The sequence below is a fragment of the Canis lupus genome, chromosome 3 (genome assembly GCF_011100685.1).
Source record: "Canis lupus familiaris isolate Mischka breed German Shepherd chromosome 3, alternate assembly UU_Cfam_GSD_1.0, whole genome shotgun sequence".
In the NCBI taxonomy this organism is placed as follows: domain Eukaryota; kingdom Metazoa; phylum Chordata; class Mammalia; order Carnivora; family Canidae; genus Canis; species Canis lupus.
This window is the reverse complement of record NC_049224.1, coordinates 47,637,660-47,655,515: the sequence shown is the minus strand read 5'-3', so window position 1 is coordinate 47,655,515 and position 17,856 is coordinate 47,637,660. Positions and strand designations below refer to the sequence as shown.

Sequence of the window (17,856 nt, the reverse complement as noted above, 5' to 3'; positions counted from 1 at the left end):
CTATTCTAGATCCTTTGTATTCCCAAAGGCATTTTAGGATCAGCTTGTTAATTTCTGAAAGGAAAAAAGTTCTGCTAGAATTTGGTAGGCATTGTGTTGAATATAGATACTGATTTAGAGAGAATTATCATCTTAACAGTATTGAGCCTTCTAAGCTATCATCACAGAAAGTTTCCTGTTTATTTAGATCTTTTGTAATTTTTCTCAATAGTGTCTAATAGTTTTCAGTGTATAAGTCTTATATACTTCTTTTGTTAAATTTATTCCTACTTATTTTGATTTTAAGTGGAATTGTTTTTTTAATCTAATGTTCAGATTGTAATAGAGTAACTGAGTTTTGTCTTTTTTAAAAAATATTTTATTTATTCATGAGAGACAGAGAGAGGCAGAGACATAGGCAGAGGGAGAAGCAGGCTCCATGAAGGGAGCCCAATGTGGGATTCAATCCTGGGACTCTGGGATTGCGCTCCTGAGCCAAGGCAGACGCTCAACTGCTGAGCCACCCAGGCATCCCAAGTACCTGAGTGTTTATTAGTTATCTTAGATCCTATGAACTTGCAAAATTCAACTGTATTTGAAAGAAGTTATGCTTCTTTTACAATGTGGATGGATGCTTCTTATTTCCTGGCCTGTGGTATTTATTCTCTGTAACATCCATGTTGAATACAGTTGGGAACAGGATGTTAGCTGTAGAATTTTTGTAAATACCTTTTTGGGCTGAGGACATTTTCTTCCAAGGTTTTGAGAGTTTTTATAATGAAAAAGTGTTGGATTTAGTCACATGCTATTTTTTTTTCCTGGGTCTATTAAAATGACTATGGTTTTTGTTCTTTCTTCTGCCTATATGGTATATTATATTAGTTACTTTATAGATTTTAAGACAACCTTTCATTCCTGTGATATATCTGACTTAGTCATGGTGTTGTATCCTTTTAATGTGTTTCTAGATTCATTTTGCTACTGTTTTGTTAAAGACTGTTTAACAGTCTGTGTGTGTGTTTAATACTTTATTGACCACTTAATCAAAGACAAGCATCTGTGTTTTTTGATGGATATTAGTCTCTAGTTCTATGCCTGTCTGTGTGATGTCTGCCTGGCTTTGGTATCAGGATAATAGAATGAATTGGAAAATGTTCATTCTTCCTTTATTTTCTGAAAGAATTCATTAGGATTCGTATTACTTCTTAAAATATTTGATAGGGGGGCCCTATCTTTTCTTTGTGGGAAAACTGACTAATTCAGTTTCTAGTTACAGATCTATTCAGGTTTTCTGTTTCTTCATTTAGTTTTGTTAATCTGTGTCTCTCTAAGAATTTGTCCATTTTGTCTAAGTTGTCTGATTTATTGGCATAATGTCATAGTGTTTCTTCATGATCCTTTTACTTTTGAAGGATATATTGTGATCTCAGTAAGTTTTGGTTGTGGTAATTTGTGTCTTGCCTTTTTTTCTTGGTCATTTCAGGTAAGGGTTTAACAGTCTGAAGAAGGATATTTCAAAGAAACCAACTTTTGACTTTTTTTTTGTTTTGTTTTCTATTTCACAAATTTCTGTTCTCATCCTTATTATTGTCTTTTATTTAATGTTCTCATTTTCTTTTTTCTTTAGGTGGAAACTTAGATTATTGATGTAAGGCTTTTTTTCTTTTTTCCTAATATAGGTGTTTAATGGTGTAGGTTACCTTCTCTGTGCTGCGTTAGCAGCATTCTGCGAATGTTGATACATGTGTTTTTGGCTTTCATTCAGTTTTCATCTATTTTCTCTTGTGATTACTTCTTTGGTGCATGGGTTTGTTTTAAGTGTGTTGGTTAATTAGAAATATTTAGATACTTCCCAAATGATTCATAATTTAATTTTGTCTTATTGAACATGTTTTAAATGAATTTACTGTTACTTGTTATATTGTCTGGTATGTTTGCATTTTGGAGAATGTTCTTTGTGCACTTGAAAAGAAGAATATTTTGCTTTCCTAGGGTAGAATTTGTTATATTAACTTCGTTAATAAATAGTTTTACTCAAGTCTTACATGCCTTTTTTTAAAATTTATTTTTTACATGCCTTTGCTGACTTCATGTCTAGTTCTCTCTAATATTGACAGTTAAACGTTTAGATATATAATTATAGTTGTTGAGTGATCTACTTTCGGTTCTGTGAGATTTTCTTTCATGTATTTTGAGGGGTTTGTGTGTTAGGTTTGTGCACATTTGGAATTGTTCTATGTTCTTGATGTATTAATCTTTTTTCAGGAAATGTCTCTTTATCTCTAGTAATATTTCTTGTTCCTTAGATCTATTTTGTGTGATATGACAGCTCTTTAGTTCTCTTTTGGTAACTGTTTGCATGATATACTGTTTTCCATCACTTTACTTTCAACTACTTTTAATGAGTCTAAAATATGTCTCTTATAGACAGAATATAGTTGGATCTTCCTTTTTAAATATAGTTTGATAATCTCTGTCTTTTGATTAAAGGGTTTAGTTCATTCACATTTAATGTAATTATTGCAATGATTGAATTTATGTCTGGTATTTTGCCCCCCCCCCCCATATGTCTTGTATCTTTTTTGTTTCTGCTTCTCCTTTACTGTCTTTTTTGTTTCAACGATTATTTTTAGTGTGTCATTTTAATTATGCTGGTAATTGATTTTTTTTTAAAGTATTTTCTTACTGGTTGCTGGGGCTTTTTTAGTGTGCATCTCATCACAGTCTTCAGATTAATGCTGACCTACTTCTGGTAAAATAGAGCTTTTCTCCAGTATGGCTTCATGAAGTGTAAACTCAAGAATACAGTGATAAATTTATTGCTTTATTCAGGCTTGTCTTTTAAGGAAATTAAGAAAAGAGAAAAATGTACTTACATAGTCTTTCATATTGCACATTTATTTTATTATTTCCAGTGATCTTTATTTCTTCTTGTGGATTCAGCTTGCCGTTAGGTATTATTTCTTTTTAACCTAAACGACTTCTTTAGTATTTCTTGTAAGGCAGACCAACTAGCAACAAATTCTGTGTTTTCATTTGTTTGTGACTGTCCTTTCACTTTTATTTTTCAAGGATAGTTTAAGACTCTTCAGAAGATGGGTAGAAAAACTTGACCACTCTGACTGTGCTGGCCTCACTACAGCTGTTAGTAGAATAGGCTTAAACTATTTCCTGTGTTTGCAGGCATCCTGTTGATGGGGGTGTGCTTCTGGGAGTGGGGGGCCCCCTGGACACCCCTCCTTCCTCTGCCTTCTCTCAGAGCAGCGTTTCTCATTTCTCATCCTTAGCACTATTAACATTTTGAGCTGGATAATTCTTTTTTGTCAGGGGCTGTCCTTTGTATTAGAAGGTGTTTAGCAGCATCCCTGGCCACTACTTCACATGCCAGTAGCTGCCCCCTTTCTCAGTTTCAGTAACCAAAAATGTCTCCAGGCCTTCCCAGTGTCCCACAGGAAGGCAGATTCATCACCAGTCAAGAAACACCGTTCTATAGGAGATTCCTTTTCCTGTGATGTTTCACCCATCCCCGTCTCATTGCTGCTGTCTTGTCTGTCCTGTTGTTGCTCACCTGGGTCTTCTGTCCTTTCTTCAGAGCTCTGTGAGTGGATACTGGCCTAAGGATGGAGGCAGTTGCCTTCTTTTTTTCTAATCTGATTTTTAGTTTCAGAGGTAGAATTTAGTGATTCATTAGTTGCATACAACACTCAGTGCTCATTACTTCAAGTGCTCTCCTTAATTTAATGCTCATCATCCAATTACCCCATCCTCCCCACCTGCCAGGCCCTCTTCTTTTTTTTAAACATTCTGCTGTACATTCTGTAATGAGTAACCTATTCATCATGTATTAGTAGAAGGCTGTGTTTTTATAAAGTGTGCTTTTCAAAGGTACAAGTGTTGTAAAACAGATAATGTATAAAAGTTCAGAACTAGTCAAGATTTTCAATTATTTGTTACATTTTTTTTAAGAGTTTATTTATTCACGAGAGACAGAGAGAGAGAGAGAAGCACAGATACAGGCAGAAGGAGAAAGCAGGCTCCATGCAGGGAGCCCGACATGGGACTCGATCCGGGGTTGCCAGGATCATACCCTAGGCTGAAGGTAGTGCTAAACTGCTAAGCCACCTGGGCTACCTGGTTTTCAATTATTTGTTATTAATCTTTGTTTTCTGAAATGAAGAATTTTCATGTGTATTTAAATTTTTCATATTAGATCTTTTTGGTACACCGGAAGTACCATATATATAGAAGTACCAGTGGTTTATAGCACTGCCTGCAGCCTGGGGTGTGATCTGGAGACCTGGGATCGGGTTCCGCGTTGGGCTTCCTGCATGGAGCCTGCTTCTTCCTCTGCCTGTGTCTCTGCCTCTCTCTCTCTCTCTCAATAAATAAATAAATCTTAAAAAAAAAAAAAAAATGCAAATGTGTGTGTGTGTGTGTGTGTAAGAGAGCTTTTTCTCTTGAAAACTTTGTTTTTAAAATACTGTCATTTTCAAACATTTTTTAAAAGATTGTTTTCCACAAATGTGCATATGACTCCATTAGTTGAGTTAAGATTTAACCTTTGTTTCTGCTTGAGCTTTGCTGGGCGGGTGACCAAATCCGGTGCAATATTTTCCCAATCCTTACCAGTAGTTTCTTAGGTTCCAGATGGTTTTGTGGGACCACTTAGTCCTTTCAAAGAAATGATCCATTGAAGAAGTTTTAGTGGATAGAAAGGAATTAAGTTTGGTCAGATAACTTTTGAACCTTCACCTCCTTGATTATAACAGGCCATCATTTTTTAAATTCAGAAGTTAGTTCTCATTTTAGCCAACTGAAATGCTATTTCCTTTCCTGCATGGTGGCTTTGACCAGACTACCACCATTTTTATAAATCTGACCACTACCCTTATTGTAAATATATGCCAATCAATTAGTTTGTATGTACTATTTGGCAAAGCACAGGGCTTGGTAATAAAGGTAGAAAAAGATAAGGCAAGCCCGAAAAATTGAGTTTCTAATCACTTGCAAAGTGTACTGCATACCCATTCCACAAAATAACTTGATAGAGCATATTTTAGAGATGTGACCGTTTCATGTAAGAAATGGTTTTTGTTTTGCTTTGCTTTGCTTTTGTTTCTGCTGTCTAGGCCAGTCTGATTTTTTTTTTTTTTTTTTGTACCTTTCCCTTCACATATTTATCACATGAATTCTAACATGCAATTTTCACTGCTCTGATTTAATTTTCTTCTTTGTTATTCCTCAGTAGAGTGAACTTCTATTTTCTAAAACCCCAAAGTCTAGAAAATTGAAGTAACCAAAATTGCCCCTACTTTCGTGAGAGACCTATGTACGCAAGTTAACAACAAGGATATATCTAAAATAATCTATAGGTCATGGCATGATGCCATTATTAAGTTCACTGCTGTAGCTCTATATCTTTTATGTATGTAGTATTTTAAGTTGACAGTTCTATTGCAGGGAACAGTAAACTTTTTCATAAGGGACCTGATAAGAAAGATTTCCAGCTTGTAGGCATTATGGTCTCAGTTACAGCTACTCATCTCTGCTGTTTAGAGAGAAAGCAGCCATAGACCATTCATAAACCATTCAGCATGTATATAAAGAAATAGTGTGTCATATTAACTTTAAGTTTAGTAAGAATACACTAGGCAGGTGAAAGTATTTGTTGCCTGAAACAGTAGGGGAAGTAAATCTTGTAAATAAGGTTTGTATTTAAGTTTTTAGACTAATATAATAGTAATTCATGATAATGAGTGTTAAGTAAATTGAAACATTTTCTTGAAACTGTCTCCCAGCTTTTCAGAGAATAGCTTGATATAGTGATAGTCCCTGTTTTCCAGTCATTTCATACATTTTGTGGGTGACCTGCCAACCCTAGCATTGAGATAGTTCAGTTGGCATTGTTCCTTTTAATCCTCTTACTATTTTTAATTCCTCACTTAGTTTTGTTCCTGGAGTATTTGCATAGCAGTGTGACAAAATACAACTTACATTAACTTTATCAGGCTGTAAGCTTTGACGTTTTTAGATTCCTACCCTAAAAGTTTTTGTCCACTTCCTTAAGGGTGGCTATTTTCCGTGTTACCAGGCGTTACTGAGGCTGGTGTAGACCTACCTCCTAGTACCTGATATAATGCAAGGCCATTTATCCGTTCAGAAATGGCAGCAGACTCTGTTGATGCCATTGTAGTCTCTGGCGGCACTGGCATCTGTGCTCTGACTTTCCATCTCCTCAGAGGGCAGATGCTTATTGAGTCCTCCAGAGCTCTAGATAATGTTGAGCTATTCTGTCTTCTGGGGTGTGATTGACCTCAGCAGAGGAGGGCCACCTGGTGTCAGAAGGCAGACTGGGAAGCAGTGACTGATTGAGCGTTCAGTTCTAGCCTTCTTCCATTTCTTCCATGGCCTGCTCTCCCCTGTGGAGCATCCATCCTTATGCACATAGGACCCAGCTGGTTCTTCCAAGTGCCTCCCTGGCTTTCTAGTGGCAGAACAATGCACATTTTTTTTTCAATCCTCATGAAAGAAGTTTCTTTCCTTCCTTTCTTTCTTTCTTTCTTTCTTTCTTTCTTTCTTTCTTTCTTTCTTTCTTTCTTTCTCTTTCTTTCTGTTTTATTTTGTTTTGTTTTTGAAAGAAATCTGTTCACAGTGTCCTATTCTGGACTTCTGCCATAGGTCTTTTAGTAAATCAGAGATGATTGAATTAAGATTTAAACAAGAGAAACCTTTGTCTATTGAGTTGAGGCAGAATTACTATGGTGACAGGTTTTAAAATTTATTAGTAAAACTTCTGTCCCTAAGTTCTAATGCTATTAAAGTGGCATCACTCATATTGCTATTCTTGTTTGGGGGCCATGGTCTTGTTTACTGTTATTATAATTCATTAATTTTTTTCATCTATGAACTGTGAAGATTATTGATGAAAATTATGTAATAAACTTTCACCTTTGAGTAGTGACAGCTGTAATATTGCCACTAATTCTCTTACCTCTGAATTTGTTTTCCCAAGAAATTGCAGCTTTACAGATAGCTTACAAATTTTTCTGCAGAATGTTACATGACAATAACTTGTCTATACTTACATATACATTGCATGTTCCACTGCAATATCTTGTGACTTCTAGACCCAGTCTGAGAATTGGAAACTTAATGTTACCCAATACAGACAGATGGAATTGATTCAGGTGGTCCCTTTCCTTTGTGTTTTCCCTTCTCTTGTGTTCACGAGTTAGTGACTGGTAAAATTTATATTTCCTTATAGGAAAGAGTCTTTTAAAAAAAAATTTTTTTTACGGATTTTTTTCCCATTTAGTTAATTAAAATTATAGTTTGAAAAAAAATTATTTTTTCCCCTTCCTGGTTGCTTCTGTAACAATTGCTGTCCTGTTTTATTTCCAGGTTTGAATTCTGGGAAGATTTTGAAGAGGACCATGGGAAAGGGAGGGAGAATGGCTACCAGAGTCTCCATAAGGTGCTGGAGCCCTTCCTCCTCCGGAGAGTCAAAAAGGATGTGGAGAAATCCCTTCCTGCCAAAGTGGAACAGATCCTCAGGGTGGAGATGTCGGCTCTGCAGAAGCAGTATTACAAGTAAGCTGTGGGCTGGGTCACCCTGCAGTAGGATTAATACCCATTCAAAGGGGCCATGAGGGGGGATCCCTGGGTGACTCAGCGGTTTAGCACCTGCCTTGAGCCCAGGGCCTGATCCTGGAGACCCGGGATTGAGTCCCGCGTCAGGCTCCTGGCATGGAGCCTGCTTCTCTTTCTGCCCCTCTCTCTCTCTCTCTCTATCTCTCTCTATGTCTATCATAAATAAATAAATAAATCTTAAAACAAAAAGAAAGGGGCCATGAGATAGACAGTTGACAAGCTGCTTTTTTTCAGTGATGCCTAACAGATGTGAATAGCAATATATTCATGGTTAGAAAGAAGTTTTGTTTTTGCTTTTTTATTTGGATGAGAATTTGCGCGCAGCACTTTCCATTCTGTAGGATGGTCTGAAGTATATGGTAAATCTTAGTGCTAATCCCCTCCAACAGGCAGGCATATTTCACTCACTAATCCATTTCTTCTCCACTATTCTTTCAGTCATTTACCAAGATTCTGCAATGTGTCAGGCATTCTGCTAGATACTGAGAGTATGAAGATGAGTGGAATGTGTTTCTGCCAGAAGTATTGCTTAAGAGGAAAGACAGAATAGAGACAAGGATTTAAAACAGTGTTGTTTAATAACCGAGGCATATGCAGGGCTCTGTGAAAGTTCAGAAGGAAAAGTTCTCCATTATGTGCTGGAAGGGGAAGATGCTCTCCTTTCTGGCACTCCCAAGTGGCCCAGGCAGGTTGTGGACTTGGTTTAGGTTATGATGGGCAAAATATTGGGTTTAGGACAGGGAGTGGTAAATAATGTGCTTTAGTTTTGATGATTTAAAGTTGAATCTGGAATGATTGGAAATAATTACATGTTGTGAACATTACAGTCTTTTACTGTTAAAATGTGGTAGCCTTTCTAATATTCCCTGTTTGTTCTAAATGCAACTGAATAAAAACAAGATTGTAATTTTCAAAAATTACTGTCTGACCCTTTTGCCTAACACTATATTGACTTTTTTTTTTTTTTTTTTCTATATTGACTTTTAAAAATCTTTTTCTTAGGGGAAATCTAAGATATGTACAAAAATGGAATAAGAAGTAGTTACATACCCATAGTCCAGCTTCAGTTATTGACTCATGGCCAGTCTCAGTTCACCTTGTCTTCTTTTGCATCCTCATGTCCACCCTTAGATCATTTAAAGCCTGTTTCAGGTACTTATCAATCAAATATTTCTGTATATCTCTAAAAGATGAACACTGTTTTATGAGTTAACAGTGGTAACAACAAAACTGAGATAATAGGTACAGAGAACAGAAAAATGGTTGCCAGAGGCTGAGGTGAGGGTGGGGGTGAGAGAAATGAGTGAAGGGGGTCAAAAGGTATAGACTTCCAGTTATAAATGAGTCATGAGGATTTAACATGCAGCACGGAGGCTATGATGATAATACTGTTGCATATTTGAAAGTTGTTGAGAGAGTAGATCTTTTTTTTTTTTTTTAAGATTTTATTTATTTATTCATGAGAGACACCGAGAGAGAGGGGGCAGAGACATAGGCAGAGGGAGAAGTGGGCTTCATGCAAGGAGCCTGATGGACCCCAGGATCACGCCCTGAGCCAAAGGCGTATGCTCAACTGCTGAGCCATGCAGGTGTCCCCCGAGTCTGTGTTCTGTGGATATTTTTTACAGCCTGGACTTAGCTGATTCCAGCTTCATGGCATTATTTAACATTTTTCTCTGAACCCTTCATATTTACAGATAAATGTAGAGGCTTGATTAGACTCAGATTCAATATGAGTATTTCATAGAATGCAAAGGTACATTCTTTCACAATAGATTATTGTCTTTTTTTGATATTAGCAAGTAATAGTATGCATTGCCTAGATCATTAATTCATTAGGGATTACAAACGGGTGATATTTAAATTTTATTACTCTCTGTTTATTAGCTGGAATACTACAAAAAGAAACTTTACCGTATCAGGTGAGGAACAGTTCATTTAGGAAAGACAGAATAAATGCATGATTCTTCTTGATTTTTGGCGTTTAAAAATCTATTATTATTATTATTATTTTTTAAATTTTTATTTATTTATGATAGGCACACAGTGAGAGAGAGAGAGAGGCAGAGACAAAGCAGGCTCCATGCACCGGGAGCCCGACGTGGGACTCGATTCCGGGTCTCCAGGATCGCGCCCTGGGCCAAAGGCAGGCGCTAAACTGCTGCACCACCCAGGGATCCCAAAAATCTATTATTTTATAATTATTTTTTTTTTTAAAGATTTTATTCTTAAGTAATTTTTGCACTCAGCGTGGTGCTTGAACCTACAGCCCCAAGATCAAGAGTTGCATGCTTTACCAACTAAGCCAGCCAGGTGCCTCTGTGGTTTTTAATTTTTAATTTTTTTCTAAAGATTGGATTTATTTATTTGAGAGAGAGAAATAGCAAGAGGGAACACAAGCAGGGAGGAGAGGGAGAAGCAGCCTCCATGCTTAGCAGGGAGGCTGATGTGGGGTCTGATCCCAGACTCTAGGATCATGATGTGAGTGAAGGCAGATGCTTAACTGAATGAGCCACTCAGGTGCCCCACCTCACTTGTTTTTTAAATTGAGATGTATTTGACATATAATGTGAAAATGTAATGTGTACAACATGTTGCTCATATATGATACTTTCATATGTAAGAAGATGATTGCCATTGTAGTGATAATTAAGCACCTCTATCACATCACATTACATAATGACCCTTTCTTTTTAATGGTTGGAATCTTTAAGTTCTAGTGTCTGAGCAAGGTTGATGATGATAATACAATATTGTCTGTATTCACTATACTGTGCATTAGATCTCTAGGGATTATTTACAGATTGTAGGTTCATACCCTTAATATCTGTCCCATTCCCCCATTTCCAGGTAACCACTATTTTACATTCTTTTTTTCTGAGTTTGGCTTTTTCAGATTCCACATATACGTGACATCATATAGTACTTGTCTTTCTCATTCTGACTTATCTCACTTAGCATAATATGCTCAAGTCCATTCATGTTGGAGTTTTGACATCTTTAAAAGAAACAATAGGTTATATCTACCCTTCTTCAAAGGTTTCGACCAGTAAGATTTGTTTTGGTATGATTATGAATTCATTGATAAGCATATTCGTGTTTCATTCTGTGATTGTTATTCTTTTTATATTCTGCGACCGTTATTCTTGATAGCTCCTTTTTTAACCTGGAGGAGCTCATTCAAGTCCGTTTTGAGCCCTTTTGACATAATCCTACTTGAAGCTCAGAGCTTTTTGCTTTCTGGAACAAATTGTTCACGTTCATCTTGTAGTACATTTGTGCCCCATAGCAGGAGTCAGCCATATATCCAACAAGCTCTGTACTGTTTTATTGGAAAGTGAAATTTGGAGGCCTCAGGCTGGGTACTGGAGCTGTGACTTGCAGCCACACTGGATATCACTGCCAGTCTTTTTCAGTGGACAGAATTTGGAAATTGTTTTTATTTTTATTTGTTTTAGGAAATCTGCTTTTAAAGATAATACATCTTTTTTTTTTTTTTTTTTTCAGTGAAACAGTGAAACATAGATATTTTATTTGACCTTAATGGTCTTATCCCCATACCAAAAATTCCACATCTCAACTCCACCAACTTAATTAACATTGCACATATGGTCTTAGTAATGAATAATAGTGCCAGGATTACCATCAGCAGTGTGAATAATGAAAACAGGTTAAGGGTAAAATGATATTTTTGGTTTGTTTTAAAGGTATATTCCACTAGAAATGGATAAGAATCTTAAAGTACTTTGAGATAGTTTTCCTTTTTTTTCAATATTTTATTTATTTGAGAGAGAGAGAACAAGTGAGGGAGGAGTAGAGGGAGAAATAGACTCCCTGCTCAGAGGAGTCTGAAGCCTGGTGTGGGACTCAATCCCAGGAGTCTGGGATCATGACCTGAGCTGAAGGCATACACTTAACCAACTGAGCCACCCAGGTGCCCTCGAGATAGTTTTTCTTTTCTTTACTTGTGGTTACGTTACCAGCTAGATACAATGGTTTATTTATTTCATTTTAGTTTTATTTTTTTAAAAGTTGGCTTTGCTTAATTTTGCTTCCTAATATTTTGCAATATTTGTAGAGTTCCAAAGGCAAAGCTACAAAGCCTGCTATTCTTTCCTTGTCATCTCATTCTAGTCCATCTTTCCCTTAGGTAATAATAATTATCAATTTAAATGCTTACTTTTCCTTTATTTTTTAGTTTTTAAAATACAAGCAAATACATTTTAACTTTTTTGCTGTTTCCTCCTCCTATATAGACAACATACTATACATGTTTTTCTTTACCTTACATTTTATACTTAATGATGTGGGCTGAAGAACACTCTCATTGTTTATAAAGATATTCTTGTTTCCTTTTTACATATGTATAGTATTTCATTGTGGATCTGTATCATAGTTTATTCAACTAGCCTCCTGGTGGTGGACATTTAGTGTTTCAAATACTTTACTCTTAGAAATAGCACTTAAAATCCTTGAACATTCTACTTTGAGAGAGTCCTAAAATTGGAATTGCTAACAGTGTAAAGAAATTCCATTGTTCAGGAAAAAAAGCACTTCTAATATTTTAGAGTGGTTAAAACTTACGTGTGGATATATGTGAATACACATACATTTCTCCTTCCCTTTTGGAGATAAAACATAGTTACTGTGAGCATTTTATAGTGTAAAATGTCCTTTTATAGCAGTTTGTAAACGGGTACATAGCTTCCATCTGATGGTAATCTTAATGTAATTAATCCCTTATTAGCTTACTTCCATTTGTATGTTGTGATAAAGAATGCTTCAGTGACTGTCCTTGTTTGACACGTTTGTGCGTGTGTGTGTGTGTATTTATTTCACTCTTGTTAGTTTCCTGTGTTCAGATTACAGTGCCCAGTAGAGCAGTGTTTTCCCAGAGGCTAACATTCTGAATCAGACCAAAGATGTGAGTGGTCCTAGGTAGGTGGTGGGAGATGCAAAATACCATATCCCTCTGTGCCTTTTTAACGGTCTTAGGTATTTTCTGCTTTGGTTTTTCTGTTTCCAGTAACACAGCTCTCTCTCACAATCTTCTGATGCCTCTGATTCTCTGTTTCTTCAAATTGAATGACATCATTATTTTGATTTATAGGTGGATCCTGACCAGAAACTATAAGGCTCTTGCCAAAGGGACAAGAGGCAGCACATCTGGTTTCCTGAATATTGTGATGGAGTTGAAAAAGTGCTGTAACCACTGCTACCTGATCAAGCCCCCCGAGGAGAATGAGCGAGAGAACGGGCAGGAGGTTCTTCTGGTGTGTGGCCTCTGTATTTGTAATTAAATTCTCAAACACTGTGGTTTCTATAGATGCTCTTTTCTTTCCTCCTTTGATGACTCTTCAAGGAGTGTCAAAAGAAGCTTTGAAAAGATGTGAGGAAAGTTCACTAGGAAAAATATGGAAAGAATGATGCCAGGTAAAGAGCATTTTGGGTATTGTCAGCCAGATGGCAGGGGGCTTCACCAAGCTGAAAGATGATTGTCAAAGTAGGAACTCTTAGCAGTTTTAAGGGCAGATTGAAGTATGGGTTTGAGTGTAATGATCAGAATGTCTTTTCAATCTGCAGTCCCTGATCAGGAGCAGTGGGAAGCTGATTCTCTTAGATAAACTGTTGACAAGGCTTCGAGAAAGGGGCAACAGAGTCCTAATCTTCTCCCAGATGGTCAGAATGTTGGACATCCTGGCTGAGTACCTGACGATCAAGCACTACCCTTTCCAGGTAAGGATGCTCAGTGATTGGAATCCCTCTTGGCTCCCTCCCTGCAGTTGTATTCTTTGCTTACAGAATCATCCTAATGTTAGGAAACAAGTTTTTCAGCTAGAAACAAATTGAGATGAAGGTTCCACGAGGGTCTTTGTGTTTACTTCCATACCTTTCAGTAGCCTATAATAAAAGTGGTCATGTGAGGTCCTTCAGGTTTTCAGGGGGTGGTACGGAGGTGGGTGATAGAGGAAAAGCAAACAAGAGTAAAGGCTGTGAGATGGTATCTTCCAGCTCCAAAATCTTGGTTAACACTATAGAGGAAGGAGGTGCGGGCCTAATTCCAGAAGCCCAAATCCTAGGAAGAGAAAGGCAGTAGTTCTGTGCGGTCACCCTGGAGAAAGCTGACCCTGGCTGTGAGGCTGGGAACTCAGCAGAGTGGTGCATGTGAGAGCTTGCTGGGCCCTGAAGGGGGTAGTGATGGTCCCCTCATCTCTGTGGGATTGTTACTGTGGCTTTTCATCTTCACTCAGTTGTCTCCTACAAGATAAGGGGGAAATGAGTTTCTTCAACACAGTATTTTTCTGGGTGTTAGAGTGTGTGAAACTTTTTTTTTCTGATCTGTTTATGGACGTATCTGCTATTTTTCTTGACTTTTGGCATAACATTTTTATAGTGCTTTGACTTTTAAGATTGGCTTAATATTTTTTCTTTGAGTGGCTGGACTTATGAACCTACTTCTGTAATTGTCTGGTATTGAAGAAAGCGAGGTTAGTGATTGTACCTGGAGATGGCCAAGCTTTCAACTCACTAATATTGTCTTTCAAGAATGCCCTGAAAGACACTGCTCTATCATAATATCTTTGTGTGGTCTTTCCGCAGCTATCTTAGAATATGGTTTGATACTGTGGTTATTTAAAAATGGACTAATAAAAGCCCAGCACACTCAAAAAGATTATTGTGTCTCAATGCATCTGATCTCTGTGAACTTTCAGGTCAAGCTAATCATTCGATACCACATAAAATAAGAATGCATTGGTTTTCTCTGTAGGGAATATTTGGCTGGGATCCACTAGAGTCTGTCATGTCTACTGTCTTCTATTAATGGGGATATTAAAAAGAAGGCATTTGGGTTTTCTGATATCAAATATAGGCTATGAATCTGCCATGTAAACATATCTTTGGGTGAAGGCTCTGAGTAGAGTTGGTAGTCAGAAAGAAGGGAGGGCGTTCCCAGGTGTGATTGACTTGTGTTTTGGTAGCTCTGGGTCTGGTCAGCAGAGCTCTGAGCTGGGGAGATATAGGTTCTTCTACAGCCGGTGTCTCCATCACTGGGCAGCTGACCTCATCTCTCAGGTTAGTTTTGCCTTCTGTAAAATGAGGTATTTTGTTCATCTCAAGATCTGACTGTAAGGGGAAGATGTGAAAATGTCTTTAAAGGGTAAGAAATAAACATTTTACATGTACAGCATACAGGTAGTGATTCTCAAGTGTCTATTTGACATGTGGTTTTCCCTGGTGATATTTGGAACCTAGAACTGAATTCCAGAGGCTTTCTTAAATACGCTCTTTGGCTACTTAAACACTTTGCTCTGATTTCAGAATGTAATTTTTGGAAAAGCTGGAATATATGACCAACTTAATTTTAACACTTTCAATGTTATGGCAGAATGTTTACAAACAAAATTGTGCAAATGAATTTTTGGTTTGTGTAGCACTTAATAACTGTGGGACTTGTGGTCACATTATTTAAAAAGGATCATTTTCTGCACAAGCTAAAATGACCAGTGGTCTGATGACCTAATCTCTTCAGGATCTACAGATGTAGAAGCAAACATAGCTTCCAAGCATAGCTTGGGTTGCCATCATTCTCATTAGAGGTTCTAGCAGTCGTTCTGATCCTTGGGTAGACCTAGGTAGACCTAGTTCTTTGAGTCAGAAGCTTTTGACCTTGGGTTTGTAACCAGAGAGCTTGGGCAAGTAGAATATGCTGCTTAAGCAATGTCCCTTGCCAGCATGTTGCCAGTGCATTCCGGTTATTTTTACTAAGTGGGTGTTGGAGTGATAAAGGTTGCAAGTCTGGTGTTCTGAGAATAGCTGATCTGCCTACCTTATGATTTCCTTGTGGTTTATTTTTACAGCGTCTGGATGGTTCCATCAAGGGAGAAATCCGAAAACAGGCCCTGGACCACTTCAATGCAGATGGGTCTGAGGTACACCATATATGGCTTTGCTTTTTGGGCAGCGTGGGCTCTGTATCCAGGAGAAAGCCTTTCTGGCTTTAATGTATTTCATTTCAGAAACAGTTCACAGCAAAGTTATCCTGCTTTGGGAAGGAAATGAGAAATCACTAATATAAAAGATGCCTCTTAATTTTGTTTGTTTTTATTTTTTTTTAAATTTTTTATTTATAATAGTCACACAGAGAGAGAGAGAGGCAGAGACATAGGCAGAGGGAGAAGCAGGCTCCATGCACCGGGAGCCCGATGTGGGATTCGATCCCGAGTCTCCAGGATCGCGCCCTGGGCCAAAGGCAGGCGCCAAACCCCTGCGCCACCCAGGGATCCCTTAATTTTGTTTGTTATTCCAGAAAAGCATTTGCATGCTTGTTTATCTGCCCTGGTCTGGATTAGTGACAGAGCAGTTCTGATAGCAACTGCGTATTCCATAGTGGCTTCCAGACATCAGATTTCTGGACCTAGGAGAACAAACAGTAAGGCAAGAGTCAAGAAAGCTGGCCAGTAGAATTAATTTTGACATGTATGTTACATCAGAAGGTTCTGATCTGTACTTTTTTGGTGACTGAGGCATGTAAAGTACATTTACTGTATCTCAAATGTGTTGGATTACTGGTATGATCAATATAACTTATGGTCTATTGTCCAGCTTGGATTTGCATTCTAAAGTGATTTTAAGGCATATATAGAAGGGGTGCTTAAAGAGAAGTGAGAAACTATGGTAAGATTGTAGTTCGTGCATATCAAGCTGTGAAGTGCTGTGGGATTTGAGAGAAGTGGGGGAGAAGAGGTTCAGCAGAGGTAACTCTGCAGCACCATGTGTGGGTGAAGGCAGCAGTGGAGAGAGCCAGAAGTAACTAGTGTTTTGGAGAGAACGCTAGTGCTTCTGAAGCCTGGGCCACTACTTCATATAGATGAAACAGACTTCATGTTCTGCTTTCTGAGGGGCTTTAAAAACTCTGTACAGTCTGTTACTCCAAAATGGTATGCCTTCTGCCTCTAGAAATGGATGTGGTCCCAGTTAGACTATAGCATTCTGGCTTCTTTACCCTAAAATGTTAGCTGTACTTGAGGAGCTTTGGGCGTGAATCTGGACAGAACTGAGGCTCTGAAATGGTTCAGGAGAAGAGGAATTGGATTACTGAATACCGCTCACCCATTAATTCCCATTCCTTCTTTTTCTGTTTCCTCGAGTAAAATCATGATAATTTCAATACCTGCTCTGGGGATTAAATGCAAGCAGTAGGCTTGCATTTACTGCCTGGGGCATAGTGAGCACTCAGTAAATGCTAGGCTAGTGTATGATTTGGTATTTATTGAAACTAGTTTTGTGTTCCCTATTCTTAGTTTAAAAAATGGTATGAATGTTTCATATTACCCTTTCTTAGAGAAACACTATTAAAGCTGCCTTTATAATTCTCAATTCTTCATCTCATGACTGTATATAGAATACAGGTTCTCTACCATTATTCTGCACATCTGAGCCTTTTTGGTTAAGAAAAATTAAATACTTTATCATTGGGTGGAAATATATGCACCTTTAGAAAATTTAAAAGATAGTATAAAGAAGAAAAATCGCATACCCTACCCCCATCCCAGAAACAACTTGCTATTCTTATCATTTGGATGTATTTCCATTCATACAAGATAAAACCGATTATCTGTATGTTCACCTAATTTGGGATCATTCTGCATATAGTTTTGTCACTTTCATTTAGAATTCTGTGATCATTTTTCCCATGTCATTAAGGATTAAAAAAAATTTAGTTTCTAAAGTTTTCTCATAGTTGTACCATTATTATTTAACCCAGTGATTAAACTTAATCACTTATTTTGTTGTTTTGGGGTGTTGAAAGCATACGAGCATTTTAAGAAAGGTTTTTCACATACTTTGTTAAATTTCCCAAAGCAGTTTATATCATTACTATTTGTGTATGCATATTTCTATCTCACCTTGAGCAGCATTAGCATTGCATGTCATCATGTTTGTTTTTTTCAGTCTGATAATAGACACAAATAACATCTTCTAATTCACATTATCTATGGTAAAGAGTGCTTGGGTGGCTCAGTTGGTTGAGTGTCCAACTCTTGGTTTTGGCTCAGGTCATGATCTCACGGTCCTGGGATCGAACCCCATGTTGGGCTCTTGTGCTCAGTGGGGAGTCTGTAAAAGGATTCTCCACCTCTCTCTGCCTCCTCGCCCCCCCCCCCCCCAAATAAATAGATCTTTAAAAGAAAGTAGCGACAGTGAAAACTATTTATGATTATTCAG

The 17,856-nt window shown here is 37.6% G+C and overlaps 1 protein-coding gene across 6 annotated transcripts in view; it reads left to right on the top strand.

Moving 5' to 3' along the window:
* The window catches only part of CHD2 (chromodomain helicase DNA binding protein 2), a 119,366-nt gene that overhangs the window by 55,842 nt on the left and 45,668 nt on the right, over positions 1 to 17,856 (top strand). For all 6 annotated transcript variants that reach the window (XM_038532748.1, XM_038532745.1, XM_038532747.1 and 3 more), the window contains 4 exons: positions 7,381 to 7,569; positions 12,740 to 12,902; positions 13,213 to 13,365; positions 15,489 to 15,560. In XM_038532748.1, coding sequence (XP_038388676.1) covers positions 7,381 to 7,569; positions 12,740 to 12,902; positions 13,213 to 13,365; positions 15,489 to 15,560 — 577 coding nt within the window. The remainder of the gene's footprint in view (positions 1 to 7,380; positions 7,570 to 12,739; positions 12,903 to 13,212; positions 13,366 to 15,488; positions 15,561 to 17,856) is intronic.